Source organism: Protopterus annectens, chromosome 2.part2 (genome assembly GCF_019279795.1).
Source record: "Protopterus annectens isolate FY-2018-M chromosome 2.part2, PAN1.0, whole genome shotgun sequence".
Taxonomy (NCBI): Eukaryota; Metazoa; Chordata; order Ceratodontiformes; family Protopteridae; genus Protopterus; species Protopterus annectens.
Window position 1 is genome coordinate 65,652,005 of NC_056730.1, and position 25,117 is coordinate 65,677,121.

A 25,117-nucleotide genomic window follows, 5' to 3' on the forward strand; every position below is an offset into this window, starting at 1 on the left:
AATGGTACAGAAGAGATACCCAAAGGGTAAAGGGGAATGTACCAACAATGGTAGTAAGGTTACCTAAAGGTTGTTGTTGTATCTTTCGGCTTTTCCCGGTTAGGGGTCGCCACAGCGGAACTCTGGTCCGTTAATGATTGGCAGTAGATTTTTACATACCGAGTTGCCAGCCCTGACGCACAACCTTCAACGAAGGTACGCCCTTTCATGCATGTCTCCACACAGAAGACGCTTTAGCTGAGAATCGAACAGGACAATGTCTTACTGTGAGGCGACAATGCTACCGCAGCACCACCAGCGCAGCTGGTAAGAGTACAAAAACGTGGAGTTGCATGCACACTAACAGCAAAAGGGAAGGAGCAGGCAGAAGAAAACTAACACATTTTAGAAAAGGAAGCAAAAATAACTAATTTACAAAAGTGAAACTGGTTTACTCGAGAGCTTATAGGTGACACGTCTGGCACTTTGAAGCAGCAAACGAGATCTGGGGTAATTTGGTGAGGCCAAGTTGGTTCTGAGGTTCAGAACCAAACTCACTGTCAAGGAATATGAACCTTCCATATCCAAAACACTAGCCCTCATAATGGGGAACAAATGGGCAAAATGTGGAACACATGCTAATAATGGCTTACTAACAACTTCAACTAGGAAGGTCATAGGATGGTTACAATATGCTGGTTTTACTTATAAAGAAGATCTTTTAATGAATTAATATGATTCATATCTATTTACAATGGATTTCACTTAAAAAATTCCTAACACTGAATGAGTGACAGAGTCTTTCAATGTGGAACTTTCAGGAACATGAACTTTTTAAGACCCCAAATGAGGTAGGTTCCTCATAGTGAGGTACACTTGAGAGGTATGCATCAAATGCTATGTTAAATGTACCAGGGTGCTTCCTCATACCTCTCAACTGTCTAGATTTTCCGAGCGTGACCAGAATGTTGCTTCATATTTTTGTCTGTTCTTCATAAAATTTGTGATGTTCTAGAAAATCACTTGGGATTAAAATATTAAATAATGATATACATTTTATTTAACACTTCACATCTATCAGAAAATACATGCTAACACAAATAATGTTATTTAAGCAACGTCCTAAGTCTGTAAGAGCAATATTTAAAATCTATCCCTAGTTCTTTTTTTTTGGGGGGGGGGGGGGGGGGGCTTTGTCCCTCGTTGTTTTAAGTTTTGTCCAGATTTCTTGCGCTTAGAAGTTGAAAAGTTTGACTTCCAAATACACCCTACGGAGAAAGTAAAAATTCTATTACAACATTCGTGCCTTATTGCATAACTAACGTCTACAGTTAAAAATAGTAGTCTACACTGACTGAGCCGGACCACAAATCACATCTCATGATTTTTTTTAAGCCCAAGAAATGACGTAGAAAGGAATCCAGCCCCCCAGTGACGTTCAATAGGCGTGATGTTTGTGCTCCACGCCCTCCGCTATTAAGGCGCAACGCCCCTTGCGGAAGCACAAATGTGTTCATTCAGAGAAAGGATGTCATCACGTTTAACGTCTGTAATATTCCAGAAAGTACCTTAAAGCATGATTCTTAAGTTGGAGATCGTTGTTGGTCTGTAATTTATACAGTGTAGTATATTTAAAATATATAGAGACTTTGTCGAGTACTGAAATACGATTCGGTAACAGTACTGGATTGTTCACTGCCGATTTACAGTGATCGAACAAGTAGGAGTGAATGCCACGTCAATAACTTAATATTACCGCTTAGTACCGACTAATTGGATTGCAAAGCCCGAAGATCGCGGTTCGATGCTCTGCTACGCATCGCGATGAGCCGCCCTTCCTCTGCCGGACCTAGTGTTAGCAAACCCTGCAGCAAGCAACAGCAGCACGCTCCGTCGCCTGTTCTTCCGCCTCCTTTGCCTCCAGGATCTGGAAGTGCTGCCTTGCTACCTGCTGCTGCAGCTGTCATTACCGGCCCCGGGCCGGTGTCCCCCCAGCACCACGAACTGACCTCGATCTTCGAGTGCCCTGTTTGTTTCGACTATGTGCTGCCGCCGATCCTTCAGTGCCAGGCTGGACACCTTGTTTGCAACACATGTCGCCAGAAACTGTCTTGCTGCCCGACGTGTCGTGGCTCGCTGACACCCAGTATAAGGAATTTGGCCATGGAGAAGGTGGCTTCAGCAGTCCTCTTCCCTTGCAAGGTAGGCTGTGTGACCAGCAGTCATGGGGGCGGGAAGGTAGGAGTGAGAGGTTGACAGTGGTCCCCAGGAAACGTAAGCCCTGACCTCCAGCTCCAAGACAGAAATAGAACATCTTTGATTCGAAACCTACAGCTTACAGAATGCGTTTTCTGCAACATCTGTATGAGCTTGCATAACTTACATTTGGCAGCGTTTTTAGCTGTCAGATTTACCTTTGCTGCACGTAGATGTATTGCTGATGGCAGTACCTTGCGGTTGTTTCTGAAAACACACACACAGCATACTAAGTTATGGAAATTGGTACATGTCAGTTTTTGCTGCTTACTGTAGGTGATGTACAAAAGTGCGCCCCGCTCCATTAATGTACTACGTTAATAGCATTGCATTGACTTTTATTGCTTAGGATGTTGTAATGTTTGTGTGCCCAGGAACGTGGTAGTTTTAAAAGGTCACCACCAGGTCAGACGTGTGATAACCAGAAGTGCCACTGCTATCCACTAATTTGTACAGTTTATGATAAATTACTTTTCATTTCATTCAGACCTCAAGTTCGCTCTTCCATCTCCTGAAAAAATGTATTTCATTTTTTGTTCAGTAGGAGTGACTTTCTGCTTGGAACTGCTATCACCTGACCTTGTAGTTTCTGGATTTTACTGTGCAATAGCCACTGAGGGCATTTCGAAAGTATAATATAAAGTGTTGCAGACACTTTCTTTTTATCTGGCGATCTCCAGGTTCTAAGTCATGCCTGGGGAGGTGGTAGCTACCTCACTTCTGATACTGACCAGCATGTTTAGCTGTCTGTATTGTTTTGTGTAGAGGGGAAACAGAGGAGTACTTATAAATGAGCTCTAGCTTAAACTGTGAAAATGTAGAACATAACATACACACACACAGTTACAGAGTATGTCATAGTGGCTTATTTGGAAATGACTCTTGCTATTTTTTAATTTAAGGCGTAAGTGCATTAAAGTGTGCACACTCTTAAGCTTTCATTTATAGTGGGGTATATTTAAGAACTGGTAGTGATGTTTCATGTTGTATTAATTAGTATGCATTCTTAGTTGCCACAGCCTGCATGGAGATAAGACCAGTAGTTGTGTTTTAGTGGTTTGCTTGGCAAGTCTTTCTCTGTGTTTTGAGTGCGCTTATTTTGTTCCATTTGAAGCCACGTGGCCATAGTGTTCTAAAGCATAGCATATTTAGAAGTGTGAGCTATGGCTACTTGTGGAGTAGCAGTACATTGAATCTACAAGAATGCAGTGCTAGGATAAGAAAATCTAGGAGTATGCATGCAAGTCAGGTCACCCAAATAGAGGGGGTGAGTTTCAAACCATTAGGCACTACATTGCTGTACTGTTTAGTGATAAAGAGTTATCTCTGCAAAACTTAACAGTGTTGCATGACAACTGGAAGGTGTCACATTTCTGGTGTTTTTCTGACTCTGTGCCTGCCTGGAATGGAGCAAAGAATTGGTAAACATGTCCATTGCAGTAAGAACAGTGTGTGCGTGCGCGTGTGTACATTGGAGTAGTAGGTCTGCTGATGAAAGTTTATGTATTTTAAAAGAAGGCTTGATGTTTCTGTGAAGTCTTTCATTACCATTTGTATGAAGTAAAACTGCCAAAACCACTTTTAGCACTGCTGGCCTTCCCCAGTTTTCCCCATTGTTATGCAACCATATAGAGTTTGTATTTATCACTTTGGAGGGTGTCCCCAACATGTGGGGTGCAGGGGACTTTGATCCTCTACCAAAGACATACTTATAGATTCATTGAAGGAGCTTTTAGCAGCTTCACTTTGTATAAATGGCACTGGCTGTAATTAACTTTAGTGAGTTGACAGGTTACTCTAGAAAATGCTTGTGCATTGTTTTAGCTGTGTACTGTATGTATAGTATACTATCAGATTGACGGTTATTTAATTTAAAGATTGGCCATTTAAAGTTTGATTTCATCTCCTTTTAGTATAGATATTTTTGTACCCTCTGGAAAGCTCCCTGTTCTTCATAGTGCCATGTGGTGTGCCCTGAAATCCTAGTCAGTATGCAGGTCTTCTTTAATGCCGTTTGCAGGTAAAATTAGTGCATTTCACATTCTCGCTTTGTTCATTAGTTTTGTTGTTGCTTCTGAAGTAAGTTGCACTATTTTTGAGAGCAGTCAGACTGAACTCTAAAGGGACACTGCAGATGTATTACCATTGTGGACTTCGAGATTTGTATGCAAAGGTATCCAGCAATGTAGTCGGATCCCTCCTTTTAGGAATTTACTACTGTGTATTCCTGTAAACAAGGACTGCTGGTTAACTGAGTTTGCAGATGACTGCATACTGGTTGCCATTGTCAACTCCCCCTGTGACACCTGTATCCTTCAGAAAGAACACCTGCTTTACAGAAAATGGGCTCATATCAAATGCAAGAGTTTAACATTGTTTAACTTCGCAAGCAGCCCCTACCCTCAATGTATTCTGTAGACGGTACTCATTACTGAACAAAAATGTAGTTGGAGTCCTGGGTATCTGGGGTTGATAATGCTCTAACCTTCGATCATCTTGTGGCAACTGTAGTGAGAAGATCCATCTTAGAGCAAGTAATAGCCAATGGTGTATCATCCTGAGCTAAAGATGATATTGTTCCCTTATCTTCAGCACCTATGAGGTCACTTATAAAGTACAGTGCCCCCTTTATGGTGTTCCTCACTTGACATATCAGATAGTTAGGGTTTTCTGGGGTTTCTATAACTAAAAAGATTTCAGGCTTAAAGACCCTAAGCTACCATGAGAGGCTATAGACTCTCTTCCTTTTTTTGTACCAATAAGATCACTTATAAAGTACAGTGCCCCCTTTATGGTGTTCCGCACTTGACATATCAGATAGTTAGGATTTCTGGGGTTTCTGTAACTAAAAAGATTTCAGGCTTAAAGACCCTGAACTACCACGAGAGGCTATAGACTCTCTTCCTTTTCTTAGTATCTTACAGAATCATGAGGGGCAGTCTGTGCCTTGCCTACTGCACCATTAGAGATCATGTTGCTTTTGTATCTCTGCAAGGCTGATAGCTTAACATACACCAGAATCAGGGACCTAATTCTTTACCAGCAGATAAATAGAACATGATGGGGAGAGAGATTCGTTACACAGCACCTCACCCATTTGTGGCATGAGGTTCCCCTGCAAGTTGAGCGGTGTGATAAGTCGTCACCCTTCAAATAGAACTCGGCTGACTGGATGGTTGATCCTCCAGGTAAACTGCTTCACTTTTTTTTTTTTTTTAAGATGGATTCTAATTTGCACAGTATTCCATATTTTTTTGCATCTTTAGCTACCGTGCAAGATTGAATGTCTTTTTAGCATTATTTTTCTACTCCATCACTAATACCGGACAACCGCAGATAGCAAAAACACATGTGTCTGTTTTGTTAGCTGACAAATGGGCACACCACTGTGCCATAACTAAAGGACTTCCTCTGGCTGACATTTCAGAACAGACGGTCTTGATAATACTTGGCGTATTAATCATAATATGTGTATAGTGCCCTTCTCTATGGACCACACTTTGAGTCAGGGAGCCTAGAGACCCATCATACACACTCAGATCTAGCTGTGGAGACTGCGTTATTCTGCTCAGTACACATTTTATATTATCAGTAGATCACAAGGCATTTAACAAACTTGCTCCAGCTACATGGAGTCATCTGACCACTGAAATAAGATCATAAACCACATTAGTTCAAAATAAAACTAAAGGAATGCCATTCAGAGGCATTTTCTTGTAGTTGGCACTAAAGGTTAAATTTCAGTACAACAGCTAACTTCCATGTCAGGCTGAGTTACAAAATAAAGGAAAAGCTACAGATGTACCTTCCACCATGAGAATGGGAAATTATATATATTATCTATAAAGGATATCGCATTTGGCAGCACAAAGCTGAAAATATGTATGGCGTAGCATGATCTTAGCTCACCAAGTGTGCGAGCAAGTGGCCACTCTGGTTCAGCAAGAGTCTAGATGGATACAGAAAAGGAGGCCAGGATTGAAGGATGCTGCACTGCCTGAGATGTAGTAGATTTGTAGTTAAGATACTGCACTACACTGACCTGGAATTAACTTAGTTTGGTTTTCCTGTTTTCTTTTTAGCAGCTGGCCTAGTCCAGTTTTTCTGACTCTCAACCTTGTATTATTTTTTGTCTACCCCCCTCCCCCACCTTGAACCTGCACAACTCCCTCCCACTCCTGCTTAAATACATAGGTATCTTCTTTTTACTGCTCTGTCCTGACCAGCCGTATAGATAGGTTCTGCAGTCTCGAGGACTGGTGTAGCTCGGCTCACTCCGCTCCCCTACCCTGCCCCCATTTCCCACCTGCCCCCACTACCTTTACATTTATTCGAACCCCAGATCACCTAACCACACCCTCCTCCAATCAAAGACCTCTCATACACACTCCCTATCAAATTTCTACCTTAAAAAGGTACATAGTATCTACTTGCCATGCATTCACACTCGCACCCATACTTTAACCCCAAAACCACTAAGACCCAACCACTACTCCCTCATGAAATACCATTAATCCTAGGATTTCTCTTCCTAATCCTCACATACCTAACAAACATCACATCATTATATACAAACACATCACTAGAAAGCACATCATTCCACATAACACTTTCTCAAACAAATGTACACTCACACATTTCCTTTCCTGTCTCTTCTACATTATTTAAAGACAGCTTAATCCTGCACATTCATAAGTCTCACATAACACAATCTTACACTAGAAAAACATCATTTAGGTCCAACATAGAATGGTACACACAAACACATAATATTTATCACTACAAATCTACTTATATCTGGAGGCATACACCCAAACCCTGGACCATAAAACTCTGTACTCACTTCTAGCAAATCACTGACCTATTGATTCTGAATGTCAACATCAGAAGTATCTCTAACAAACTAAATATACAATGACTAAGCAGTATTCTAAAACATAGTAACTGGAAACCATTACAAACCCTAAATCTAGAAGCCGTTGACTACTTCAACAATGTTTTCATCAATATCCTTGATAGTCTCGCACCAATTAGGAAAATAAGAGCCTAAACAAACTATGCATTATGGCTAACTAGGGAAACTAGAGCCCTTCTAAAGTCAAGGGATAAGACTTGGAGAATTTGGAAGAAAGACAATACTAGCCTAGCCAAACAAATTTACCTACAACTTAGAAATCAGGCCAAAAGACAAACTAAACTCGATAGACAAAATTACTTCCTCAATATCCAAAACAAACATTCAAAATATCCCCAAAAGTTTTGATATGCTATTAACTCACTCCTAAAACAAGGCAAAACTGCTACTCCCACTCCTAACTCCAAGAATGACAACAAGCACATTGCCTCCCAATTCAATCATCACTTCACAGAATCCATCTTAACACTATATCCTCCCAACTATCCAAAAACAGCCCTACATATAACCCAACCAAATGCCCTGACAACATCCCATCCATTACGCTCTCACCCGTTCCCACCGCAACAATTTAATAACACCTCCTAAAACTGAAACCTACTATTCTTGCGGCTGACAATCTACCAGCCAACTTCCTAAAAATAGCTGCTGAATCCTTATCCTACCCTATTTCTATTCTTATCAAGCGCTCCGTACAAGAAGCATATGTCCCGCAGCTTTGGAAGGTATCCTACATTATTCCAGTACATAAAGGTGGAAACTCTTACGAATACTCAGATTGTCGCCCCATTGCCATTCTGTCCCCCATTTCTAAAATATTAGAGAAATGTATACATTCTTAGGTAACACAATTCCTAAACTCACACCATCTCGTCTCCCCACACAGCATGGCTTCCGACAACACCATAGCACAACCAACGCTCTGCTCTCTTTCACCAATCTGATCAACCAACATAGAAATAATAATAACTTTATATCTGCAATTTTTCTGGACCTCTCCAAAGCATTTGACACGGTTTCACATTCCTTACTACTAGACGCCCTGACATCCCTATCCCTTGCCCCTTCTGCTGTAGCCTGGTTTAAAAGCTATCTGTCAAATAGGCAACAATCTGTCCAATGGCATTGTGTACTATCCCCCTTACTCCCAACTACCATAGGTTTACCACAAGGCCTCCATATTGGGCCCACTTCTTTTCTCCATATTTACCAATAATCTCCATACCACTACACAGCATGCTTCACTTATACAAAACGCTGACGATTCAACTCTTATCTGTTCAGCTCCATCACATCCCACCCTACAACAACTCACCCAGGAATCCTTTAGCTCTGTGGAAAGTTTTATCACTCAGATCCTACTTATCCTAAACCCTAATAAAACCAAATTACTACTTTTCACCCCCAACAAAACCATTTCCACCCCTCTATCCTTCACTATCTCCTCCAAAAATGGCACTATTATCTCTCCCTCTGACCATATGAACTCCTAAGCGTTGAAATCAATATAAATCTACACTTCAATGTCCACTTTTCACAAACTATCAAAAAGTCCATAAAAAAATGGGAACACTATATAAGCACAGGAAATCCCTCTCGAAACAAGCATGGATTGCCCTAGCCCAAACTCACCTATTGTCTACCCTAATATATGCTGCACCAGTTCTCACCCAGCTTAGAAAACTTGACCTTGCCAGACTCAAATCATGTTATAATAAAAGTGCCAAGTTTGCAAACAGCTACACCTTTAGAACCCACCGTTGCCAGGCTCTAAGGGAACTGCAATAGCTGGAACTTCCCCAGCTACTAACCTATTACCAATTAGTCATTGCTTACAATGTGGTAAAACATCCAGAAAAAACCCCTGCAGTAGGCCAACTTCTCACTCACTGTAATACAAATCGTCCTCTCCAATTTTCTGACAAACCCCTCCTGTGTATCTCGAAGGCTAACAATACTGGAGGAAAAGCGCTGTTCTCCCACTCCATAGCTAGAACCTGGAATAATCTCCCTCCTCCTCTGATTTCTGCCCCTACCTCTTCTCACTTTAAAAACTTTCTGCCCCTACCTCTTCTCACTTTAAAAACTTACTTAAAGAATAAGTGGCTATGCCCATGTATTACATAAGTCCTCAGATTATTCCACTTATATACCTCACTTCGTAATATACCTACTGTAATATGTATTACAGTCTAGGTCTTTTCCTAATGCTGATTGAATTTGTGTACTTAATTCTGTTTTTAACCATGTGTAACTATTTTTTCCTGTGTATATAGGTCTTGTTATATCTTTTGCTGTATACTGTATTTTAACATATTTGAAAATTCTCTGTATACTGTATTTTAACATATTGTGTAAAATTTTACTCACTGTGGAGCTTTTCTCCCTGGGCCTCCGCTGAAAATGGACCTGTGTCCAGTCAGACCATCCCTGTTAACAAATGTAAAATAAAAATAAAATAAATAAATATTGGGCCTGAGCTGCACCTAGAGCAGGGAGAAAAATAGAGAACTAGTTTTTGGATTTTCAGATGCTAGTGGCTATGGAGGTGCAGGCTGTTGACCACTGAATAGAGAGGGCCTTGCTTCTATTTCATTGAACATGTGTAAGAAGTAGTGCATGAGATACAGGGGTAGTGCTGTGCCTGTGATAGTATGCATTATGCGCACTTCAGTATACAGATGTAGTACTGTGCAAGATTCCTGTAACACTGTATATTACATGCCCATCAGTATACGGGGGTAGTACTGTGCAGGATTCCTATGATAGTATGTATTATGTGTGCATCGGTGTACAAGGGTAGTACTGTGCAGGATTCCTGTGACAGTACGTATTATGTGTGCATTAGCATACAGGGGTAGTACTGTGCAGGATTCCTGTGACAGTACGTATTATGTGCGCGTCATTATACAGGTGTAGTGCTGTGCCTGTGATAGTATGTATTATGTCTTCTTCAGTGTACAGAGGTAGTACTGTGCAGGATTCCTGTGACAGTATGTATTATGTGCACGTCAGTATACGGGTAGTACTGTGCAGGATTCCTGTGACAATTATGTATTATGTGCGTGTCCGTATACAACAGTAGTAGTGTGCAGGATTCCTGTGACAGTGTGTATTATGTGCACGTCAATAAAGGGAATTTGAATATCAGAATTCCGACAGTTGATGCATGGGTGCAGTGTACAACACAGAGGTTAACTGGAAGTGACTGCCCCTTCTTAATGTTGTGGCTATTGGCTGGCCAGGAATTTGTATAGGGGAAGTAGTCTGGGTAGTGGACCACTGGAGTGTCTTTGGAAAGCAGACCAGCAGGGGTTTGGCAAGATTACTGGGAATTGTATGACATACTTTTAACTGAGAATGAACTTGGTTACCAGTGTTTTTGTAAGCTTTTTAAATGTTAGGCTGAGGCCTCATGTCTGCCTTAGATATTCATATTGCTGGACTGCTAGTGAGGAATGGGTTTTGTCAAAGCTGAGGATTGACAGGTGTTTGCTTTTGAAAAGCTTTGTGAGGTTTACAAAAAAGAAAAACATAAGGGTAGTTTTGGTTATGCTAAGAGTTGGAGTTTGGTCAGATGTGTTAAAGGGTCTTTGTTTGGAAGATGGTGCTAGCCAATCTGTATAAATGATGTCATTTCTAAGTATAAGTCTACTGTATAAATAAAACAGGGTTGGGGGTATGACAGACACTTGAGGGACACCTGGGAAGTAAGTGCCAGTATCTGTCCTAAATCTGCCTGGCTGAATTTTAAAGATTGGTTTCTAGATAGTTTTTTGAACCATGTAATAGGTAACCAAATCCTGATATGTTAGGAAGATTGTCTTTGACTATGTATATTTTGTCAGTATCATTGTGTATGGCACTGAGGGTTTTGGCACTTCATTTAAAATCCTGCTGGCAGTCAGTTAGGAGGCCATATTAATTTGCATTATCCATTTTTTGTTCTTCTTACAGTCTCTACCTTCTTTTTTGCCCTTGTATCACTTTACCACATTTTCCCCACATCTTACTTTCAGAACGACTACAGATCTGTTTGGTTGATTCAGTCTCGTGTAGGTGACTTGCATGCTGTGTCTAAAAATAAAACTAATGAAGCCATGTCTGACTTAGAATGTTATTGGGGTGATCATAACCTACAAACAGAATTCCAAATGAAAATGGATATGGCTTGTTGACCCATGAAATTATGATAATGTAACAGGTCAAACTCCTCGAGGAGAAATCATGTAAAATTTAGCTTCTAGAAATAAGTGTAAGTAAAATCAAAATCTGAAGGTTTCCTGACATCTGCCTAAGTTTTGAGTATATTGAAATATTGAAAGTGTATCCTAGAGATTTTGCACCTGAAACTAGTTTTGAGAACATAAAAGAATGACATACGACAAGAAAAAAAAAAAAACACACCGAGAGACATTTTAAGGGGTCAGTGTTTTCATTGTTTGACTCTGAACTCTGCTAAGAGGTTTGCATGTATTCCCATTGTTAAGTATAGACAGTGATTTGCTTGTATTTTCCAAGGTCCGAGACTGATTACTTTGTCTGCGAAAGAAGTAAAAAAGGTTTCAGCTTGATTATTAGTTCAGAGTCCAACCAATCTGATGCTAAAATTAAATCCTTGCACAAAAAGACTGGGTACCTACTCCACTTTTCTGAAGGTCTATTTAACAAAGCAAAGTAGAGAACATGTGTATGAGGTTCAAGATCCTCGGGGAAATTGCAAATCTGTAAAAAAGGGAATTATTTCATGGAAAGGAAAGGAAGTAGTGAAGCTAATGAAATACATGGAAGAACACTGACCTGAAAAAAAAAAACAGATGTGAAGTGTGTGTGTGAAAAGGGAGGGAGGAAAAAGGAACCCCACTTTTTCATGTGTTAACCCATGTCCTAAGTTGTGGTGGGAATCTGCTGGAATCATAGAAGATCAGCAGAAGCCTTTAAATAGAAAAAAACTATTGAAGCTCTAAAAAAAGGTAATAACGCAGGACATAACAGTGTTCTCACTTTGTAAGCCAATTATTTGTTAGGTGTATACTACCTATATATAAAATTCTGTTGAACTAGTTGTATACTAACTATGTTTTGTATACTACCCATCTATAAAATTCTACTTTCATTATTGTAATGAGGAGCTTTTCTCCCTGGGCCTCCACTGAAAATAGGCTCTGAAAGCCCCAGTGGACTTTCCTGGTTAACAAATTGCAAATAATAAAACGGCAAGTTGCCTTTAAAGGCAAGGATTCCAAATTTGTAAGTGATGAGGAAATTGATGAAACAGTTCCTATTATTCTGAAAAAAGGGAGCAGATCAGTAAAAGGAAGCTGAAGAACTTGTATCAGAACTGCAAAAAGCCGATGATGTGTAGTGGGATCAGTACTTCTACACTTACAGGACTGAAAGTATTGAAAATATTTATTTTATTGGGCTATAAACATTGTAACTTGTTAGTCATTTAGAGTGCAATCCAGAACACTGTGCTATCCAACTACAAGACAGATAACTTGTTTTGTAGCAATATTCCTTTTGCAATGAACAGTTATTTAAATAGTTGCCTTTTAAAGATGAACATTTTTATATGTTTAACATTTTTCTTAGAATGGAGATGAAACTTTGAAGTTCTAACTGAAAATGGCAGTGGAATCATTTAGCAGTAATCAATCCACATCCTGCTTTACACACACTCAGGAGTGGATTATTGCTATTATACAAAGACATTATGTAAAAAGAAAAAGTCTTATCTTTTCTAAGTAATGTCATTGTATAAAAAGACTTTGATATTTTTCCGACAGATTCTTTTACTCTGGGACAGCCAAGATACGTATTGTGCATGCTCTGTGGTTGCACACTCTATTGTTATCTTTGCCTATTTTTTTTTAAGTTTATTGAGGGATATTAGGTTTTGGCCAGACATTGAGCTGTTTGCCTTATACATTTGGTCTATTGTTCATAAAACTGGTAGTGTCTGGCTTATGATTGAAAAAATTAATATGCTAAACAACAACAATATGCTAAACAATAACAATGATCTGTGTTTCAGGAGGTAAGAGATAGTGAAGTATGATGTAGAGCTGCATTTAGGGTCACATCAGGCATGGAATTTTTTTATTTTCTGTATATGTATACAACTATTGTTTTGTGTGTGTACATGCATAATGGTTTACTATCATAATAATAACAAAATATAGAAAACAGCATTGAAAAGGCACAACACTGAAACCGGTAATGTTCACCCATCCATATTTGACAAAGTCGACAATACTCAGCTTACCTTCCCTCCCAGTCAATTCCAACTAACATTTTGCAGGGGGGCAAGCCCTGCTGCATCCCCAAGTGGGGGCAAGCCCCCACATCCGCTGCTAATTATATATACAAATTCAGAGAACGCACTACAGTGAGGAAATGGGTAAATTTCCCAATCCCCACTGTACCGCAATCTCAAAGCAGAATTTTGACCTCACAACAGTGAATGCACGCTAGCATTTGGTGTTGTGGTGTTGACCATTTTCGGTTCAGCCTTCCATGTACTGGACAGTTAGCCTTTCGGCTATCCCAGTTTGATGGAATGTCATCCGATATGATAGTAAACTGTATATAATAAATTATATATATGTAATGTGTGTGTGTATAATGCACGTATACATTGTGTGTGTGTCTGTGTGTGTATATGTCTATATATATATATATATATATATATATATATATACACATATAGATATATATATAATGTGTATGTATATATCTATATGTATTTATCTATATCTGTGTGTGTGTGTGGTGTATTCTGCTTAGTGGAGCAGTTTACCAGTGAGAGCAAACCTTTTAAAAAAACATTTTTTAAAGTTTCTACTTTGTAGTGCAGAGAAAGTGAGTTGTTGGGACTTCTTTCTCTGGGGAAGGCTTGGTTTTTAGAATAAGAACGCTAACTGATTTGTCTAATCAGAATGTACATCTGAGTTTGGATGTGTGTGTGTGTGTGTGTCTGTATGTATGTGTGTGTATATATATATATATATATATATATATATATATATATATATATATATATATATTTATTTATTTATTTTTATGTATTTATCTACATCTGTGTGTGTGTTCTGCTTAGTGGAGCAGTTTACCAGTGAGAGCAGACCTTTTTAAAAACATATTTTTAAAGTTTCCACTTTGTAGTGCAGAGAAAGTGAGTTGTTGGGACTTCTTTCTCTGGGGAAGGCTTGATTTTTAGGAGTACGTTAACCGATTTGTCCAATCAGCATGTACATTTCTGAGTTTGGATGTATATTTACTGTATAGTTTCTCATATCAAGCACCAGCATTTGCAAGTCCATATTTCTCTTAATGCTGTAAGACTGAAACCAGGACCCAAGCTGAATTAAGATTATTTTTTTCATTGTGTATTAATAACCGTTTCCATCAAAATCTTAGTTTCAGCAAATAAAATGTGTTAGAATCTTGCCAAAGTATCAAATAATATCCTTAATGTTGTAAAGAATGAGGTGCTCATGGTTTCCTTCTGTTTCATAAGTTTTATTTCACGTATATAAATTGTAGAGCAGACAAGCGCAGTGTGATAACTCATAAAACTAGTGTGCTTTTATGCCTTTTATATTATTTCCCAGAAACTTGAATAGAATTTAAAATAGAAAAACATTTATTTATTTATTTATTTATTGTGAGTAGTGGTGTTGGGTGGACACAATCGAGTTTTCATTGGCTGAAGTCCAGACTTGGTGGCCAATGAAACAAACTTTTCTGCCTCCACTAGATAGTGCGAGTGCGATAGTGGGTCTGAATTTTATTGGAGGGTGCAGACAGCTACGTTTGGGATTCATAAGTTAAAGTTGCCCATGCAGGGTGCTGGGCTGGGATTGTGATGTAGCGAGGACAGCCAATAAGAGAAGAATTGTAAGTTTCGGTGCCAATCTTGGACGTTGACTATAGGGTGGTGGGAAGCTGCACCCAAGAGAGCTGGTTGGTGCCAAAATCGGGAGTCAAGACTGTAGGTCATTGAGACTCCACTACCTTGAATGGCGCAAAAGCAGTGTACTCTATGATTGTGCCTTGTGAAAAGGGTAAGCTCAGTCAGACGAAAGTTCGTTAAGGATAGACCTCCATGAATCCTTCTCTTTAATGTCATGTACCCTTTTCGGCCATGACATGGGCATTAAGGCCAAAGGTATGAATAGCTGCGTAGACAGTTTTATAAGGTAGTCATCCAGGATGTGGAAAAAATAGTCCCTGAATAAAGTCCATGTAGACAGTGAGACCATATGACCCTACTTGGTCAGTGACTGCAGCTCAGGATTGAAGTCTAGACTCCTGAGCTGTGAAGTGAAAGTTTTTCTTCACCTTTTGAACTGTTTCTTTTTGCAGACCAAGACTATCCTAATTCTTTATTTTTGTATTGAGAGAGAAATTGCCAGTAAACAGTATCTTCAGCTGCTGTTTTTTTTTGTCTTAGTAGGGAATAAGCAGCATAAATGTTGCTTAGACAGCATGTCAGCACATTTCACAGAATCAGCACTAGAATGCAGGTGGCTTAAATAAATAAAACATTTTCTCACTGAGCCATATGGTTTCTTCAGTGCTCATGTGAAGTAGCACTTTACCTAGAATGCTGCATTTGCTTTCAAGGCTGTTGGCTTATCGGTAGCTTTTTGACTAGTTAGGTCTTTGTATGACTTACAGTTAAATGGTGGATGATAGATTAAAAGATGTGTTCAGAGCACTAATTAATTACTTAGTACACGAGACTGCTAATCATGTTTGAATTTGCGTAATACTTAGCACACACTGATTACTGTAATAAAAAAAAAATACGAGTTGTTTTTATTCAGACTGCTGGTTATATTTTGCCCTTGGGGAGAAATTGAGGGAGAGGTATAAATAGCAGCTCATTTTCTAGAGAATATAATTCTTTTCCCTTTTTTTTGACTGAGCTGTTTAATATCTTGATAATTACAGTGCAGTATTAGATTAAAAGCTGCATTGTTGATGTTTATGTGTTGTTTGTTAGAGCAACTAACAAGCAGATTTAATGTTTTATGTGAATAGTTAAACAGCTCAGTTTAATGGTTAGAGTAGAAAATGGTGTCTGCAACAAACCTGGAATTCTGTACAGTGAATTAGCTGTCTTATCCCAGGGTTGTAAAAGTGTCTACAAGCTAGAAATTATATATTGTATCTATTTAATATATAAAGGTAATATTAATTATGTCCATACTGCTTGAATATTGGTCTCATTTGGTTTTCTGGAACTTCTCTTTGATCAGCAATGGGAGCTTATAAGTTGCAGTGCAGTTTTCCAAATGCCAGCCAACTACCCAACTACCTGTAGTACCGTTTTCTATCTGTATTATACGTGTGTATGTATAATATATATAGTGTGTGTACGTGTCATATATATATATATATATATATATATATATATATATATATATATATATATAGATAGTGTGTACATACACACACACACACACACACACACACACACACACACACACACACACTTACAGTCCCTTAGTTTTTTTTTATCATTACAACTACTCACAAATGGTTCTTAGTGTATTATAAATTTCATCTTCTGTTTATAATTTTATTAACTTGTACTTCGTTTCTTGCTAGTAAGTGTTCTGTCACTGACTGTTTCTCATGTGATTGCAGTTCAGTAAGCATCCCTCATATCGGAGGGTGAGGGATAGTGCCTGACCCTTTCTCCCCATCCTGGGCAAAAGCAGAAAGCCCCATCTGCTAAAGTACTGACACCTGCAGGGGCTAGGTGCTGTAGTGAGGCAGTGTAAAGGGCTGAGGATAATTTCTACCGGTTTACCTGTCTTTGTAAAAACTGGAATAGATGCATGCATCTGTAAGCCAACATTACTGGAGAAGCAATTGCTTAGATTGCTGCAGGATACTAGGATGACTCTCCCTTCCTAAGACATCCAATGAATGTGGGATAGCTGATGGTTAGTATACAACTAGAAGGCAAGAATAAAAAGAAAGATTCAAGCTCAATAGAACCAGGTAGCATGCCTAGTGGTTTTACATACCAAATCAAGGAAAACCAAAGTTCTGTTAAAACACACAACATGACCAACATACAACTAGGTGTGTTACCAATTCACAGGTCCAGAGCAGAATCGTTTTTAAGGTCCAAACAGTTTTGGACCTATTAGTTGACCATTGTTTTATGTAAATCATAACAGAAGAACCACAAAGTTATAAGTAATGTGAAGCAAGGGCAAAGTCCATTGCACAGGGTATGTGAAGGCTTTGCCTGTAAGTGAAAATTTTTGTAACAGATTGAAGCCAATTCAATGAAATGGGCTTGTGTGGTTAAGATTCACTGAAAAGTGATTCAGTTAAACACACCACAACCCCTCCCCCCACTCTGGTTTATTGACAGAGCCAGTTATGGGTTTGTGCTCCCTCCTTTTTGATTCCTCACAAAGGACTGACAGTACCTGCTAGTTAATATTGACCTTGTTAACCAATTGAGCATAATAACTTTTTGTATCTTTCGGCTTTTCCCGGTTAGGGTTCGTCACAGCGGAACTCTGGTCCACTAATATCTGTAAATGCTTTGCTCACTGGGTAAAGCAAGGTTAGACAACAGGATGAAGTAAGCCATAGTGGGGAATGTTTGCAGTATTATTAATTTAATCACTTTTCAGTGAATCTTAATCCATTAAACTGACTTAGAAAAGTAATTATTCTTTACATTAGAAATCCGAAAAGGGAAAAATTGTGACTGTAACATGGTATCAGTAAGTTTTGCAACCTGTAAAGGGGCAATGATTCCTTACTGAAAATGTAGTAGGATTGGAAAATTTGAGTTAGTCAGTAATCCTTATTCTGTTATTTTAGGTGACGTTTGGTCATTAAGGTGGTGTCTGATTCAGTTCTGTCTGAAAGTTTATTTAATGGGGTGCAGGTGCAACCTCACAACCATTTCTGCTTCTTGAGAAACATTTATTTGTACTTTATTTTTAAATGTGTACCAAGGCAGGTCTAGCCATATAGCAGTGTAAACTTTGACTCTAGATTGTCACTGTTGAAGTGAACAGTGACACCCCAGTCCCATGTGCAAAATGGGGAAAATTGAGTTGTGGTTGGATGAACTTTTTAAATGTATGTTTACATAGGCTCCGTTGAAAAGGCCATGAGTCAGTCCTCTTATTACCAAACATGTGCAAATAATGAATTAGTTTTTGCTGTCCTGCTACTTCTAAGCTTTCCTCACAGCATTTTATAGAGTTCTGCACATCAGTCAACTGTTTGTCACACTGTTCCTTACAAATCTACTGCAGTCTCTAGATCACAAAATGCAATGGACCATGACTTATAAATAATAAAATGTAAAAAAAAAATTGCATGCTTTTCAAGCAGCAGTTTCATGTTGCATTACAGATACACAGTTATTACAAAAACTGTAACAGGGCTGGAAACTTAAAGCACGTCTGTGTACACACACACTCGCACTGTCATACATACACACATGCCTCACAACCTGCAAACTTTAAAAGTAGGAACAAAGGCCCTTGAAAAGCAGGTACATCCAGCTGAAAGTCTGAGCATTTAATTAGCATAAAATTTGAATGCCAAATAGCATGTAACTTTTCTTGCTTCCGGTAGGAATTTGGGATACTACTTGGAAAAACATTTACATTTAATAAACAGTGTGTGCCCAAAATATGGAAAGTGAAAGAGACAGTGTAACATATGTAGGTTTTATGTATTTATTTATTTTACATTTGTTAACCGGGAAAGTCTGACTGGATACAAATCCATTTTCAGCGGAGGCCCGGGGAGAAAAGCTCCACATTGAAATTAAGCAACACTTAAAGTTGAGGTTACAGAGAAATCTAAAAACATTTAACAAAGTCAGTGACAAATTATAGTCAAGGTTTACATTTAGATAAGAATAAAACATTGTTGGTTAATGGAATAAGTATACAGAGATAATTGCATATCAGAAGTGTGTATAAAAGAAAAGGATTTTCAGGTAGAGGGTAAGGAAGATAGTTAAGAGACAGGTGGTTAGGTAAGAAGGAATTTATTTAGTATGGGCAGAATAATACGTTATCTTCCTGATAATGGAATAAGAGAATTCTAATGGTGTAGAGAAATGTATGGTGTGAGGGTGTGTAAAGAAAATAAAAGGGTACTCGCCTCTGTGAGCTATGTTTGGCTTACTTTTGTCTTGGTATAAGTCAGGTTAGTCTGGGTTTAGACATGGACATAGCCAGTCACTGTTCATTGAACTGTATTGTGAAATTCTGCCCCCATAAGGTCAGTTGTTTTGTCTTCAAAAAAAGGGAGATGTAAGATGTGTGCTCTGTTTATTTAAAATACTGTTTCTGTTAGTATACTGGTCACATAGTCTGTTTTCCCTCTAGTAGGGACATACTTCAAAGATAGGTTCATCCTATGTAGGGGTAAATCAAGTTTGAAAATAAGAACATGTCTCCAAAATTGGGAGAGTTGCAGGCTCTATAAACATTATAGTTCAGTGTTTACAGCTGCCTGTGTGTCTTGTAGTAGCTAAAGTGCAGTTAAGATCCGGTGTAACAGCGGAACCATCCTAATTGCAAAACTTCAGATGAAGACAAGAACCTGTATTCTTATTTTAACACAGCAATGACTGAATCTTTTTTTCATGAAAAGAAAATCTACATCTACATGTTAACCCCTCCCTTTTTTTCACTGCAAGCATACAGAGTGGAGGAGCACAATATATAACATTTCTTGCATTAAATAAGTATTAAAATAAAGGTATTCCATTTTCTAAATGGCGGAGTAGGTGAAAAGGCCCTATGTTTGCAGTTGTGGACCTTGCAATACTGTTTAGCTGTCAGTTATGTCCTTGTAATGCTAGCCCCTTCAGGTATTATTACTTACTTTGAGCAACAGGCAGCTATTTGTCCAGAGATGAGTAAAACCTTTTGTTAGAATTGAAGCCTTGAAAGTGTGTAACATGTAACAGACTTAGTGTTTTGTCACGTAAGTTTGTTACTTACCTGTTATACCACTGTATGTCGTGTATAAATTGCCAGTTTGCATCCTCATTATATCGGCAAGTTTTTTTCAGGCACAAATACATATCAAAGCAAAAAAAGTAATAAAATTAGTTTTCCCCAGACTGATGACATTGAAGTTTAACATTGATCTTTAACGTAAGTAACATCATCTGAAGGGAAAACATGAGAGGCATCCATAGACTTTAATGGACACAAGTTGCACACATGCAGAGGCGTCCATTAAAACTTATGGACAGCCACCTTACATGTCCTCGTGTGCTTGAGCTATTATTTTATTTAAAAAAGTGACCCATGTTAATATGGATGCACTTGTGCAAACTTCATCATGGCATTTAACTCACCAGAACAGTGCAGTTCTACATCATGAGAAAATACTTGAGCAAAAGGACTTGTTTCTGTAGTCATAGTTTTCTGTTGAAAACTGAGGCAGAGCTGCTGGGTATGTGGAATCCAACAATACTTTGTGGCTGTTATTTGTCCAGAAATGTTTTATATGCTGGGAGATTATGGTGAAAGTCGGCTATAATCTGTTAATAACCTTTTAACATTTAGTAGTCTAACCGTGAAATTGTCAATTATTGATGCCTTTTAAACACTTGCATTTCTTCTGCCACAACCTCTTGTCAGGACTGGGATATGTGATAGTGCAGTGTTCATGGCAAAGTACTTAACCCCTGTAAACATAAGACTTCTGTAAAATGTACTAAAATGTAGACTCCATTTAATATTTTGTTTGATTTGAACAAACAGTTGAATCAACCATTTACCCATATACATATCAGTGAACTGAAAGACTGTTTTGTTTTCAATGGACGTCTTCCCTGGACACACATTTTTCACCAGGTTCAATATTGCAGTGGTGACTGTAACAAGTAATTATAGTATTTAAAATGGGTTAAAAATACCAACAAGTCATTTAATAGTAGTATCATTGTCAAAAATGCAGCATAACATGTGTACCTGCGATAGGGTGGAACCAGTCCTTTTGTAAGAGGATTCCTGTTTGCGTCAATGACTCCTTAACCACCTCCTCTGGTGTGTATATGTGTCAGCAGTATTTGCATAACCATTGAATAGAGGGAGACGTTATAAGTCTTGTAACTCCTCTGAAGAAGAATGGCTTTACTGTGTAGGATAACATCATTGCTTCCGTGGGAATGGGGGTGGGGGTGGAACGTTTAACAAAGCTTACTGGCAAAGTGTTGTGTATCAGTTGTGTGCAAAAATATGAAGTAGTTTTGCCGGTTGGTTATGTATCTGTGTTGGCTGCTTTAAGGAACAGGCCCCTTAGCAAGGTATACTGGCTGCAGCATGCATCAAGTGTTGGTTCAAAGGCAATAAACTTTGTTAATTTGTATAGCACGAGGAAGAAAATTCTGCTTAACTGAATAAAGAGCTCATCTAGATGTGTGTGTTTTGTAGTTTGTTTCTGTCATCTTCACAACAAATCCACAGGTGGTAAGAGAAATGCAGTCCTTATTTTTAATTATCACACATTGGAGATAATATTACCTTGCAGAAGCTATGTCTTTTTGTGCTGATTTGCCCTCCTGAGCATTTCAACAAAACTAGGCACTTTGACTCTGAATAAGACATCCCTTCATGCCTGCTAGTTGATGAAAGATTCTTAGACTTGGCCATCACATTCATTTCTACCCTCTAGTATTCACATGCTTTTATTTAAGAGTATGTAATGCTTTTAATTTTTATTTATAGCATGTATTATACCATATGCAGCCTTGTTTCCATCTCAAGTGTGACCTAGTTGTGTGTGTGTGATAACTGATGAGGGTGGTGGCATAATGCATCTGAAGATGTCTCCTTTTGTACATACATAGGTTTCAAGGTCAGAGTAAAACTTTATTGTCACTTCGATTCACACAAGTGCTAACCGAGCCAAATTACGTTTCTTCAGACTCAGTGTGCATGCATTACATAGACTACATTTAACATGATGATAATGCACAAAATTCTATAGACACAGGCGACAAACTCATCAGTAATAAATACTTGCATTATTGCACTGATTTAACAGATTGTTCCTCAGTACTAGGTTATTAGCTTATCTTCACTGGAAAAATTGCACTTAAGCGATTGATTTAAGGCCTACATTTGTATTGCAGATTAAGACAGTTCAGTTTGAGTACTGCTGAGTTTGCTGTCTGGGTGCGGGTAAGACCTTGTTACATAATGCACTATAGAGACTTTTCAGTATTATTGGATTGTTGACTTGATGTCCATTGTGAAGGGTACCATTCATTGAGTTCGGTAACCTGATGGCTAGTGGAAAGAAGCTGTTTCTGAATCTCATGGTTTTGCAGTGTATGCGTTGAAAGCGCCTTCTTGATGTTAAATGTGAGAACAGCTTGTAAGCAGGATGAGTGCTATCCCTGGTTATTTTTCTTGCCCTGCTGAGACATCTGGACATATGAAGGCCTTATATGAATGGGAGGGAGTTCCTGATAATCCTCTCAGCCTCTTTCACTACCCTCTGGAGAGACTGGTGCTTGGAAGCAGAGTAGCTTCCAACCATAATGTAAAGCTGTTTGTCAGTATACTTTCGATGGTGCCCCTGTCGAAGGTTGTGAGAGCCGTTTATGGCAGGTTTGCTCTCCTCAACCTTCGCAAGAAGTGAAGCCATTGGTGTGCCTTCTTAATGATGGCATTTGTGTTGGCTGACCACATCAAGTCTTCTGCAATGTGCTTTTTACTTTCTCAACTGTTTCTTCATTGATTACAAGTTTAGAGTGCTCTCTGTTGCTCTTCTTGTAGTTGACAATTATTTCTTTGGTCTTGTTGACATTTAGTTCAAGTTTATTGCTATAACACCAACTTATGAACTGAATCACCTCCCCTCTGTAGGCTGTCTCGTCATCTTTCCTGGTGACGCCCACAACTGTTGTATCATCTGCAAATTTGATTATATGGTTTGATCTATGCTTGACAGTACAGCCATGGATTAGTATGGTTAATAGCAGGGGGCTTAGGACACATCCCTGTGGGACTTCTGTGTTCAGGGTGATGCTGTCCAATGCATTCTTGCCTATGCACACTTTCTGGGGTCTGTCTATAAGAGAGTCCAGAATCCAGTTGAATAGTGGAGTGCTGATGCCTAACTGAACCAGCTTTCTGATCAGATTTTGCGGGATGACTGTATTGAAAGCTGAACTGAAGTTGATGTAAAGTAGCCTCACATAGCTATTCTTGTTCTCCAGGTGGTCCAGCGATAAGTGGAGTGCCAAAGGAGTAGCATCTCCTGTAGAGCGATTGGGTCTGTATGCAAGCTGGAGTGGATCGAAGTCTGAAGGTAGTTTGGATGTTATTACATCTTTTGACCAGTCTCTCAAAGCATTTCATCACAGTGGAGGTGAGAGCTACTGGGTGATTAGTCATTTAGGCTAGCCTGTGGTGACTTCTTTGGCAGTGGTATAATGTTTGTGTACTTGAAACATTCGGGCACAATAGCATGACTCGGTGAGTTGTTGAAGATGTCTGTGAGTACACTTGTTAGTTGGTCCGCACAGTTTCTGAGCACTCTTCCAAGAATGTTATCAGGACCCGCTGCTTTCCTGGGGTTAACTTTTCATAGGGTCCTTCTGACATCAGCAGGGTTGAGGCTGAGCTCTGGTTGTTGGTGATTTTCTTTGCTGCTGTCTTGTTCCCTTCCTCAAATGTACTGAAGTAGATGTTGAGCTTGTTTAGAAATTCCGTATCATCATCGCACTGTGAAGATGGGGACCTGTAATCTGTTGTAGACTGGATGCCCTGCCACAGGTGCCTGGGGTCCTTTATTTGGAGAAGTGGCTCATGACCTTTTGACCATATTTGCATTTGACCTACCTCACCCCTTTGTTTAATTGAGATCTGGCCAATCAGAGAGCCTCTTTATCACCAGACTTGGCTCTTGCATTCCTTGCTTCACAGGGCTCTTGTGGCATCGGGTTTTTGGAGGGTTTCTGGTTGACTGTATGGTGACTGTCATAGGTTGCATGTGTAACATCACTGATTCAGTGCACTCCCATCACTTGATTGTGCTTGTGCCTCAGGGCCCTTGTTCCCTTGTGGGTCAGCCATTCTATTCAAATTCTGATCTTATAGTGCTGAGACCCTCCCCATTCTCACTTGCTTCACTTGCTTCCATCTTCCCTCTTTCCTCCAGTCAGCAGTGGTCTGTATAGCAGCATAATGCCAAGGTGATTACCAAGTAGGGGTGAGGTGCTGTGAGGTGTGTAGCATGCTATATTTATTTTATGCCTGGAGTTCCTCTATATCTCTTGTGCAGTGTATTCTCACCTGGTGCAAATTTAGGTAGGAGTGAAGAGGTTTGTCTGATTGAAGTCACCTATTATAATTATATGTACCAGGATTTTGATTTTTGTGGTCATTGATTTATTGACTGATATAGTTTTAGCTAGTGCTTTGTGTGTGTGTTGGCACTGGGGTATGTATACTGCTGTGATGTTGTGATGTATATAGAATTGGTAGGTAGAAGGGTCTGTATTTCAGTGGCATAAACTGTAGGTCTTCAGAGCAGTGTGTTTTTACCCCTCACAGCTGGTGCACCAATTTTTACTGATGTAGATGCTGACACCACCCCCCTTTGCTTTCCCACAGAGAGACTGCATTCTATCTGCACAAAATAATGATAGTCCCTTTTGGCAGTTCCTTTGTATTTTAACCCCGAGTGCAATGTTATCCTGTGTATATACTTAGTATTTCAGACAGGTGTATTGTTGCGTTGTGTCCTTAACAGTGTAAAAGCAAAAAGGAATTAATAGTTTCCGAGACACTCAAAAGAATGACTGTGGTCTCTGATCTGTGGGTATTGACAGAGCAAATTCCATACAAGCTTTTCTGTGGATTCTTCAAGAAGTGTTTTTTGGATACCAGAGGCTAGTTAGTGTCTACCTCCCCTTTATTAGTTTCATAG

General features: G+C 39.1%; 1 protein-coding gene across 1 annotated transcript in view; it reads left to right on the forward strand.

Annotated features, from left to right (window-relative positions):
• Positions 1–1,506: 1,506 nt before the first annotated feature.
• Positions 1,507–25,117, forward strand: part of SIAH2 (siah E3 ubiquitin protein ligase 2) — a 51,809-nt gene continuing 28,198 nt past the window's right edge. The window contains exon 1 of the mRNA XM_044063743.1: positions 1,507–2,181. Coding sequence (XP_043919678.1) covers positions 1,804–2,181 — 378 coding nt within the window. The 5' untranslated portion in view covers positions 1,507–1,803. The remainder of the gene's footprint in view (positions 2,182–25,117) is intronic.